An 11,910-nucleotide genomic window follows, 5' to 3' on the forward strand; every position below is an offset into this window, starting at 1 on the left:
ACGAAGGTTGTTTTTGATCTCTTGCACATTTCTGACAACCTTCGCACTTTTGAACCAACTCTGCTGCATCCGAAGCTGCCTTCGGCCAATAAAACCCTTGACGGAAAATTTTTCCGAGTAACGGCCTAGATCCGATGTGAGATCCACACAGGCCTGCATGTATTTCTTTCATTAACTCTATACCTTCGGTTCTGGATAAGCATTTGAGCAGCGGAGCGCAAACGCCATGTTTGTACAACTCCCCTTCTATCATGACATATGGACGGGCTCTTGCTTCTATCCTCTTGTTATAAGCTTCGTCATCTGAAAGAAATTTACCCTGAAGGTAAGAGATGATCTCAGTTCTCCAATCTTCGCTAAAAACAGGAGATATATTAAGAACTGCTCTTTCAAGAAGTTCCACCGAAGGTGCCTTTATTGTTTCGAAGAACACATCCGAAGGTAAAGGCAGCCCCTGTGCTGCTGACTTAGCTAGCAGATCAGCATGCTCATTTTGTCCTCGAGGAATATTCTTGACAGAAAACCCTTCGAAGGAAGCTTCGACTCTTCGAACCATATCCAGATATTTTTCAAGCTTCGGATCCTTAGCCTTACAACTTTTATCAACATGACCCGAAACAACCTGGGAATCAGTTTTAAGTATGGCCCTTCTGATTCCCATTGCTTTTAACTTCCGAAGACCTAGAACCAATGCTTCGTACTCAGCAATGTTATTTGTGCAATTAAAATCAAGTTTTGCTGCATAACAAATTTTGACTTTGGAAGGTGAAACCAACACAGCAGCCGCTCCTGCTCCGAAGGTTCCCCAAGATCCATCGCAAAACACTGTCCATGCTTCGGCATCTTTATTTGTTTCTTCCTCCTGAGCCCCTGGCGTCCAGTCAGCAATGAAATCTGCTAATGCCTGAGATTGAATCGAAGATCTATGAACATATTCAATACAGAATTCGTTGAGTTCTGCAGCCCATTTTCCAATCCTTCCAGTAGCTTCTCTATTTCTCATAATGTCCTTCAACGGCTGTGAAGAAGGAACAACAATATTATATGCTTGAAAGTAGTGCCGAAGCTTCCTGGATGCCATCAAAACAGCATACAACACCTTCTCCAATTCTGTGTAATTTTTCTTTGACATACTAAGAACTTCAGATACAAAATACACTGGAACCTGCTTTTTAACCTGGCTATCAAGCTTCTCCTGGACAAGCGCTGCACTTACCGCTGAGTGCGAAGCTGCCACATATAATAGCAAAGGAGCCCCTGGCATTGGTGGAGTCAATGTTGTTAGATTTATTAAATACTGTTTTAGTTCTTCAAAAGCCTTCTGCTGAATTGGTCCCCATTGAAAGACTTCTGCTGACTTCAGCACTTCGAAGAATGGTAAATTTCTCTCTGCTGATCTGGATATAAATCTATTGAGAGATGCCAATCTTCCTGTCAATCTCTGAGCCCCCTTCTTTGTAGTTGGTGGTTCCATCCGAAGTATAGCTTCAATTTTACTTGGATTGGCTTCAATTCCCTTTGTTGAAACCAAGCATCCAAGAAATTTCCCCTTCTTTACTCCGAAGACGCATTTTTCTGGGTTTAACTTTAGGCCAGCTTGCCTGAAACTGGCGAAGGTCTCCTGCAGATCAGCAATATGATTCTCCTGCTTCGTGCTTTTGACAATGATGTCATCAACATAAGTTAACACGTTTCTGCCTATTTGAGATTGGAGAACCTTCGCAGTCATTCGACTGAAACTTCCTCCAGCGTTTTTGAGCCCCTCAGGCATCCGAAGATAGCAATATGTGCCGCTTGGAGTTATGAAGCTAGTCTTCGGCTCATCTTCCTTCTTCATCCAAATTTGGTGATAGCCTGAATAGCAGTCTAACAGACTCATGAGCTCTGACGAAGCTGCTGCATCAACTAAAGAGTCTATCCTTGGTAGTGGGAATTCATCCTTCGGACAAGCCTTGTTAAGATCTGTAAAATCGATGCACATTCGCCACTTGCCATTGGCCTTTTTTACCATAACAGTGTTAGCCAGCCATTCTGGGTACTTCACTTCCCTGATAACTCCTGCACTGAGGAGTCTTTTGACTTCGTTACGAGCACCTTCGGCCTTATCATCTGACATTTTCCGAAGCCTTTGCTTTCTGGGTCTGAAGGATGGATCGACATTGAGCGAGTGCTCAATAACATCCCTATTAACTCCGCATAGATCATTGGCTGACCATGCAAAAACATCTTTGTTATTGAACAAAAACCTTATCAAGGCTTTTTCCTGCTCTTCGGATAGTTGAGAGCCTAACAACACCTTCTGCTCTGCTATGTCCTCACATAAGAGCATAGACTTCGGCTGATCTGCTGAAGCTGCTTTCTCCCTTCTGAATTTGTACTGTTCACAAGCTTCAGCTCCATCTATGTTATGGATTGCTTTTGAGTCAGTCCAATTGCCTTCGGCCCTTCTTGCAGCTTCTTGACTTCCATGGATAGCAATGGGTCCCTGATCCGAAGGTATCTTCATGCAAAGATAGGCAGGATGAAGGATTGCTTCAAAGGCATTGAGGGTGCCACGACCAATAATTGCATTGTAAGGGTATTCCATGTCAACAATGTCAAACACAACTTGCTCAGTTCTAGTGTTGTTGATGAACCCGAAGGTCACTGACATGGTGATCTTGCCCAATGCTACAATCTGTCTTCCTCCGAAGCCACAGAGAGGATGTGTAGCATCATGAATCTTATCTTCTGGCTCTTGCATTTGTCTGAAGGCCTTAGCAAATATGATGTCAGCTGCACTGCCTGTGTCAACCAAGACATTGTGGACCAGAAATCCTTTGATAACACAAGAGATAACCATGGCATCGTTGTGTGGGTAATCTTTGAGCTGAAGGTCCTCTTGGGAGAAGGTAATAGGAATGTGAGACCATCTTGACTTGATGAAGGGTCCTTGCACCCCAACATGCTGTACCCTTCTCTGTGCTTCCTTCTTCTGTTTCTTGTTAGCTGGCTCTGAGGACGAGCCACCTGTGATCGGGAGCACCAGCTTCGGGTCCGAAGCAGCTCCAGCTTGGTCGTTGAACGAAGCCATCAGCTCAAAAAGTGGAAGTGAGTTCACCGGAGGTGGGCGCCAATGTTGGGGACTTGTTCTCAAGTGCTATGAGTTAAGAACAAGGCAACATAGAAAATGTTAAACGATAAAGTCCTTCGTCCTTTGAGGCATTATTTCCCTTAGGATATAACGATCTCCGGACGAAGGTTATGAAGGACGAACCTTCATCATTACAGTATACATTAATGAAAGACGAAGCATATGAAACTTAGAAGATAGCACAAATAATCATATAACATCATTTATTTAACTTTATTATATCATCATAGAGAAATAAAGACAATATAGAATTATAAATGTACCTTTGGCTCGGAAGGAGATGAAAATACAAGTGTGACGCAAAAGCAAATGTCAAGTCCGTGTGAACAGTACAGGGGTACTGTTCACCTATTTATAGGCACGGGGTACAACCCATACAAAATTACATACATGCCCTTTACATTTGGTGATAATTCTATAGCACTCTATCGAGGTCTAAATGACCTTTTCATCTTTAAGTCGGTTCCCCTTTTCTACGAACATGCCGAAGCTGTTCTGCTTCACAGCTTCGGCGCTGTGTCAACCTTTGTATCTTTTGAGCTTCTCCCTTGAAGACCTTCGGCGACGAAGCATAGACCCAACAGAATCCTAGTTCCTGCACCAGGTCGCGGACCGTCCGGCTCTGTGCCGCGGACCGTCCGCGTCTGGCTAGAGAGCACCGCCGCCTCGCGCCAGGTCGCGGACCGTCCGGCTCTGTGCCGCGGACCGTCCGCGCCTGACCAGAGAGCACCGCCGCTGGTTCTTTTGAGTGATTGGCGCCTCCAAAAAGGTGTCAACAATAGCATAGCACAAGTTATAACTATTTGGTATAATTACTTGTTCATTCTGGTAATTTACTTTTGATGGGCGTTATTTATTGTTGTTTTTTCAAGTTAACGCATTCATCCATTGCTATGTTGCAGCAAGAAAAAACTGTAATAGTTTTTGACCTGGAGGTTGGGATATGCAAGAATGAGGGGCTGTGCAATCTGAAGAGCAGGGACGGCGAAGCTCTCACCATCTGAAGACAGAGATCTCATCAAAATCTAAGGGGGGGCACTTGGTACTACCACCAAATGAGGAAGTTGCGAGCTGGAAAGGCAGGGGCAATAGAGGGGCTCGCGGGACCAAAGATGGGCACAGAATGATAGACTGCAAAGAGAAGATAGCGTTCCTACCCGTATCGTCTAGGACCAAAGCTGAGGTCACATGCTTGATACTGCTGTCGAATTCGGGCCGGGGACCACTCGCGTTGTTCTCCAATCGAGAGCTGCATCCCAAGTAGAGATGGCAATGGGGACCCGATCCCCGATTCCCCGCGGGGAATTCCTCCATTAGGGGATGGGGATGAGGAAGAAACTTCCCCCGCGGGGATATAAACGGGGAAAATTTAACCCCCGACGGGTAAATGGGGATGGGGACGGGGAAGCATTCCCCATCCCCGTTCCCCGCGGGGACCCGTTAAACTTGCATGTGACTATGTTTTTGTACTAGTTAACGACAAAAATAAATAATTACCTTATCAAGAGACCACTAATTGTACAAATGTGTTCATTTTGATGTATGCATAATGATTTCTTATATCTGACAATGTGTATAAGCGGCAATATTTAACATTAATAGCAAAGTATGTATGTCTTAATTGTAATTTAAACGGGGATGGGGATCCCCGTTGGGGATTTATCCCCGCGGGGAACGGGGATGGGGAAGAAATGCTCCCCGCAAGCGTTCGTGGGGATCCCCGCGGGGAAGTTTTTTCGTCGCGGGGACGGGGATGGGGAGCTATTCCCCGGCGGGGAATTCCCCGTTGCCATCCCTAATCCCAAGCAATCAGACATGCCGGTATTCAAATTTTTTTTCTCGTTTGAGGTTACATGGAAGCAAATATTGCACCGGACGCATGATGGCTAATTACTTACCTTATTTTTAGTGTAATCGGATCGGATACGGGACGGATACTACTTAGGGCCTGTTTGTTTACCCCCAGATTATATAATCTGGATTAAATAATCCTAAGAGGCAAACAAACAGTCTAGCTTATTTGTCCAGATTATATAATCTAATCCCTTGGATTATGATAATACATAAGCAAGTAAGGAGGTACTTATTTCAGATTATTTTTTTTCCCACTTCCCCACTACCCTTTCAAGTTTCCTAGAAATTACCCATCATTGCCATTATAATCTACCGAATCGTTTTTGCGCCTATCGGATCAGAGAAGCCCGCCGCCCAACAGAAACACGCCAGATAATCTAGGTAAACAAACAGGACTACTCAGATTATATAATCCAAATTATATAATCCAGATTATATAATCCTCCAAAAATAATCCAGATTATATAATCTATTGGGGTAAACAAACATGCCCTTATTCTATATCTATTCTCATATTTTTCTCTTTCTTCGAATTCAGATTGAGTTGTGTCGGATAAAATTTAAATAGATAACGATATTTTAAATATTTAATTTTAAGAATACAGATATGGATAAAGATCAGACACAGTAAGTTAGTAGGCTCAAGCCTCTAAAACTAATAGCCAGTAACATTTGGTAGCTAAAAGTAACCGAAAAGTTAGACCAACCAATGTTTAGCGATATCCCGAATAACCATTAGCAGTTAGCTGCAAGGTGTTTGGTTTCTAGCGACTAATTTTTAGTCCTACCATTTTATTTTATTTTAGTTTCTAAATTGCTAAATACAGAAATTAAAACTATATTTTAGTTTCTATATTTGAAAATTTAAGGACTAAAATGGTATAAAATGAAGGGACTAAAAATTAGTTCCTAAAACCAAACACCACCTTAGTTAATAACTTACATAGTATTATGTGGTTGACCAAGGATTAGCTCCATAGGTTTGGAACAACGCCTTAATACCAAACTTCAAACCTTTGACAAAATAATTTGGCTAATAAATTACCAAGGCTACATGTGTCATGTCACACGATGCATGGTTCCTCGTTGACTGTTACTCCTTGACTAATAAAACCGAAAAAGGGAAGGAAAAAAAAGAAGGAAAGACAGGAATATCGTCGTGCCACATGATCCGGTCGGCCAGGCTATGCGCAAACCTTCCGTCAATACATAACTTTAATCTGCCGTGGCACTAATAAGCAGGCAGCAATGTATTACTACAACGTCCAAATGCGAGAGCCGTGCGTGGTCCCTCAGGCACGGTAGTTCTATGCGTTCCTCGAAGAGGAAAACGATGAAGCAAGTGAACACAGGCCCCGGATCGCTGCCTAGCAAGAGACCAGGCATGTCCACTATGGGCAGGCGCGGAAGGCAGAGACAAGCTCCCCCTACTGGGAATGGGATGGTCTCTTTCTTTCTTCCCCCAAACATCTCCCTTCAAACCAGCGAAGGGACACCAACCAAGCACCACTGCCTGCCCACAAAACCACACACAGACACAAGCACAGCCACTTGCACACAGCACGCACCCCACTCCCCAGAGAGAGAAAAAGAGAATGCATACACAAATCCACGAGTTGGCATGCCGCTACTGCTGTCCTCTCCCCCCTCCCAACCCCGTGAGGCCACGAACGCAGAGGCCATGGCCAAGATATATATATAATCACTAGGACTAGCTGAGAGCTTCGCTTCTTCAGAGCTCAGGAGAACCCACGGGGCCGCGGGGACGGAGAGAGACACTAGCGCCTGTGCAAGCAAGCAAGCAAGCAAAGCGAGCGAGGTTTGCACAGCGATGGCGTGTGGGTCGCGAAGTCGTCGAACCAGCGAGACGGTCGACGAGTACGAGAAGCTGGTTCTCAGAATGAACCCTCCAAGGTTGTTTTTCTTCCCCCCAACCCCATTCCTTTTGCTGTGTCGTCGCCCTCTTCTAACCGTGCCTGCTTCTTGGCCGTTTGGCACCCCGCAGGGTCACCGTGGACAACGACTCCGACATGACTGCCACCTTGGTGAAGGCAAGCGCCGCCGCAGCTCTGCAGAGCTCTTCTTATTGTTTCTTCTCCTCTCTCTTAGCGGGTGTTCGTTCGATCTCTGCCTGCTGCAGGTGGACAGCGCCAACAAGTACGGGACCTTGCTGGAGGTGGTGCAGGTGCTGACCGACCTCAAGCTGACCATCAACCGGGCCTACATTTCCTCCGACGGCGAGTGGTTCATGGACGGTGAGTGCCGTTGCCTCCCTCCCTGCCGTCCCTGGAAAGTTTAGGAAGATAGATGAGAGAAAGAAAGATAGTGCCTTTCGGGGGTGGTGATGCAATGCAATTATGCAAAGCCTAGCTTTTGCTTCGGTTGTGTAATCTTTCTATCCTCCCCCCGATCCTGATGTGTGGTGGGTGTGTGTGTGGCCTTGTTTCGCCTTTCTGCAGTGTTCCATGTCGTGGATCAGGATGGGAATAAACTTTACGACGGCCAAGTCATCGACAGAATTGAGCAGGTAAAGTGCACATGTCCCTGTCGCTGGCTGTCTGGCTGGCTGTTCAATTCAACGCCAGCCAAGAACAGAACGAGCGCAGAGCAACCTGCGGTTCAGTTAGCTTCGGTTTTGACGATCCGGTTCCGTGTCGTTCAGTCTCTGGGAGCGGGGTCGCTCAGCTTCCGGGGCCCGCCGGAGCGGCTGGTGGCCGTGGAGGCGGAGGCGGAGGAGGCGCAGACCACCATCGAGCTGGTGGGCAGGGACCGGCCGGGCCTGCTGTCGGAGGTGTTCGCGGTGCTGGCCGACCTCAGGTGCAACGTGGTGGCGTCGGAGGTTTGGACGCACGACGGCCGCGTGGCGGCGCTGGTGCACGTGACGGACGCCGACACCCTCGGCGCCATCGACGACCCGGCGCGTCTGGACACGGTCAAGCGCTTGCTCCGCCACGTCCTGCGCGGGAGCAGCCGCGACAAGAAGGCCGCCCGCGCCGCCGTATCGTCGGCGCGCGTGGAGCACGCGCCGCGCCGCCTGCACCAGATGATGCAGGCTGACCGGAGCGCCCGCCGCGAGGGCGGGGGCGACGGCGACGGCGAGGAGGAGCGCGAGCGCGGCGAGGCGTCGGGCAACGGCAACGGCGTGCCGGTGGTCGCGGTGGAGGACTGCGCCGAGCGCGGGTACACGCTCGTCAACGTGCGGTGCCGCGACCGGCCCAAGCTGCTGTTCGACACGGTGTGCACGCTCACCGACATGCAGTACGTGGTCTTCCACGGCACCGTTATCGCCGAGGGCTCCGAGGCGTACCAGGTACGTACGTACTGTATCGCATTGTGTTGGTACTTGCCTCCAGCAGCTAGCTATAGCTATAGCTAGCACATAGTGTCCCCTGCGGCCCTGCGACGCAAGTGCAAGCACGCCCCTGTCTGTAGTCCAAAGACGCATACGACGACGCCATGTCCCGCTCTCGGTCTTGACGCCGGCCGGGCCCCTTGCGCTTTGACCAGTTACACAGATGCCTGGCTGTCAGGCAGTGGTTGGATGCTGGCAGATGTTGGCATGTGAGTGAGAGGGAGATCCTTGCATGCTGGTTTTTTTTTATCGGCAGACTGAAATGTACATGTACTACAGCAGAACAGCAAGCGAGAAAAGTTTGTTTTGTTCGGCAGACTGAAAAGGACACATGCTAGCTCGTTTCTGCTCCTCGTGGTGAGTGACCTTGCGTTGGCGTTGCGTTGCAGGAGTACTACATCCGGCACCTCGACGACAGCTCCGGCGAGGACCGCGACCGCCTCTGCCGCGGCCTCGAAGCCGCCATCCAACGCCGATGCACCGAGGTCCACGTCCATGCCGCACCCGTGCACACTCTTGCATTTCTTTCACTCACTCCAGGCTCCAGCCAACTCTGTCTGAACGCGCGCGGTCCTCTCCTCGTCCAGGGGCTTCGGCTGGAGCTGTGCTGCGAGGACCGCGTGGGGCTGCTGTCCGACGTGACGCGCATCTTCCGGGAGCACGGGCTGTCGGTGACGCACGCGGAGGTGGAGACGCGCGGGGCGCGAGCGGCCAACGTGTTCTACGTGGTGGACGCGTCGGGGGAGCCCGTGCAGGCGCAGGCGGCCGTGGACGCCGTGCGCGCCGAGATTGGCGAGCAGGTGCTCCTCCTCGTCAGGGAGCAGCAGCAGGACGCCGCCGGCGGGCCGAAGTCGCCGGCGGGTGCCGGCGGCAGGCGCTCGCTCGGCAACATGATCCGGTCCCGCTCCGAGAAGTTCCTCTACAACCTAGGGCTCATCAGGTCCTGCTCGTAGCCGCCGCGCCGCCGGCCGTGCTATGCCACGTACTAGCTATAAATTAAGCTAGCATTGGCATCTGCTAGAGAGGGGGAAAAAAGGTCTTTTAATTTGGCTCCCATCAACGCCCCGTTGATCGATCCATGCTCGAAGCTCATGGACGAACCTGTGCAGGCAGTTAGGCAGGAGGAACCTTGTTGATCGAAATCAGATGTCCTGCTAGCTGTGTAAATATTCTGCTCTTCGAATCGTCTCGCTCGCTCCTTTTGCCCTGACTTCTCTCATCATATGCGTGGTTCATATCTATGGCAACTCGCAGCTCCCAATCCATTTGAATTGTTTTTTTTTTAAAATTGCATTTTTAAATGTAAACTGATGATATTATATGATGAGCATTGAACACACCAGTGCAAATGCCAGCGAAGTGGGAGAGGGCCCGGTCTCGGTCAAAGCGAGAGGCGAGTAGGATAGGTACCACGGCAGCACGCAGCACGCACTAGTACAATGGTAAGCAGTCTAAAGCTGCGGCAGCTCTCTTGCTTTGGAGTGGAGCGTCCAAGGAACATGAGATGCAGCAGCCGGTGAGCAGCGGACAAGCAGAGAGGGCGGTCGGGCTCGGCCGACCGCCGCGGCAGCTGCATCTCCGGCGCGCGGCCATGTGATTCGTGTTCAGAATCAGAATCCCCCACGGAATAGTAGCGCCCTTGTAGCAGGCAAGGCATCCATCAGCGGTCAGCGGCGACGCGACAAACAGAAAAGGCCCTGAGCCCCCGACTGTGAGCGCGACGCTACGGGCTCGTACGTGGCAGCTGATCGATCCAGCCGCAGCGCACCCCTCGCCGCTTTTCCAGTTCCAGGTGGGGTTTCCGATCCCATGGCGTCTCGGACGCCGAGAGGCCACGAGCCCACGACCAGCCTATTACAAGACGCGGGTGGCTACCCATCACCATAGATTAAAATTACCGTGCATAACACAGATGTGACATCCTCAGGTGAATTATGACATTGTAGTCAAATTCTTAATGGACTTGATATAATATTTATGATTCTTTTTCAAAAATATATCTTGAAAAAACTTTTAGGTTAAACGTGTTTAGCTTAAAGCAATTTTAGAATAAATAGGCTGCCACAACTAACTATCGCTAGTTCCCGATGTTCCGCTCCAAAGAACATATGTCCCCGTTAAAGAGCCCACTAAGGATGGTTCTCTTTCAACATTTTCTCTCTCTCAAACGGTCACGGAGACCACTTGAGTTTTCCTTCACTTCACAGGGACACAAGTCTCGCAAGGACCTCCACACGAAGAACAGAGTCTCTCGCCTCACTTTACAACAAAAGAGAATGGGGGAGCGAAAGTGAGAATGAAAGCTCAAATTAAGATAATAAGAACTCGCAACACTCAAATGCACTAGCTGCTAAGTCCCTCAAACTTAAATCGATCAAATGTAGCAAATGAATGACTTTGAATGCTTGCAAGGCGTTGCACTTGATGTGTAGTTGAAAGTAGCCTAGGGGGTGAATAGGCTACACCTGCATTTCTCAATACAAACTTTGAACTTTTATGAGAAACTATAGTTCAACAAGGGTGGCCGGTTCAACCTGTCTTGAGGCCGGTTCAACCGCAATTCACCTGTTCAACTGCGAACTTAAATAAAACTACTTAGATCTACCAACAATAAACGCAGCGAAAGAGTTGAATTAAAACCAACTAGATAGATCAAAGATCTAAGATGAGGAGAGACAAAATCACATCCACAAAAGCACACAAGACACACGATTTTTACTGAGGTTTGGTCACACCACCAAGGTGCCCTACTCCTCGTTGAGGTGCCCACAAAGGGCTGGGTCTTTCTCAACCTCGTTCCTCATTGCCGACCACACAGGTCAAGGCGATCCCTTACTCAATTTGCCACAAAGAGCCAGTGAAACAAAACGTCCTTTGGATCGTCCACAAATTTGGAGACTCACAAGGCAAGAGTAAAAGCGCACAAGGAACAACACGTTACAAGAATAAAGAGATCGCAAGTAAGAACGATTTGCACCAACTAGAGAGACATTGAAGAACTTGAGTAAAAACGTCCCTTAGAATCGAGAACTTACCTCACACTGAAGAATCTTCCCACCAATCGAAGGGGGAAGGACTTGGGGCACGAGATTGGAGTTGAAGTGTTTTAAAATGAAGGAGAGCAGCCGTTACAGGGTTTAGGTTCGAGAGCCTTAGGGTTTAGAAGTGGGGAGGAAGATTTTTATAGCCCCCATAAAGCAGATCTGGCTGATTCTGGACGATTGCGCAAATCCCAGTTGAACCGGCCCTAATCCTAGTTTTAACTGGTATTCGATAGAGAACTATCTGTAAATTTTCGGTTGGACCTGAATTTAAAATTCTGGTTGAACTTCAAATTTCTAGAGAAGAACCTGATGAATCCCGGTTCAACCGGCCCTGATCCCGGTTGAACCGGTATGAACAGGGAAAACAAATTTTAAAAGGTTAGAGGGAGAAACCAAACGGTGATGTCGCAACTTTTCAAAAATAGAATTTTGAAGCGGATAGAACTGGTTGGTGCATACCATCCTTACCTCGCGAAAGGAACTAAACATACGGAGATCCCTATTACTAATCAAAGATAATCAAAATA

At 48.6% G+C, this 11,910-nt stretch overlaps 1 protein-coding gene across 1 annotated transcript; it reads left to right on the forward strand.

Moving 5' to 3' along the window:
- The first annotated feature begins 6,597 nt into the window (after nucleotides 1–6,597).
- On the forward strand, nucleotides 6,598–9,560 carry LOC100383590 (uncharacterized). The gene is made up of 7 exons (NM_001176238.1): nucleotides 6,598–6,901; nucleotides 6,993–7,038; nucleotides 7,128–7,242; nucleotides 7,447–7,514; nucleotides 7,650–8,297; nucleotides 8,729–8,824; nucleotides 8,927–9,560. The coding sequence occupies exons 1-7, from the start codon at nucleotides 6,819–6,821 to the stop codon at nucleotides 9,290–9,292; spliced, it is 1,422 nt and encodes a 473-aa protein (NP_001169709.1). The 5' UTR covers nucleotides 6,598–6,818; the 3' UTR covers nucleotides 9,293–9,560.
- Nucleotides 9,561–11,910: the final 2,350 nt, after the last annotated feature.

This window comes from Zea mays, chromosome 4 (genome assembly GCF_902167145.1).
Source record: "Zea mays cultivar B73 chromosome 4, Zm-B73-REFERENCE-NAM-5.0, whole genome shotgun sequence".
NCBI classification, from domain to species: domain Eukaryota; kingdom Viridiplantae; phylum Streptophyta; class Magnoliopsida; order Poales; family Poaceae; genus Zea; species Zea mays.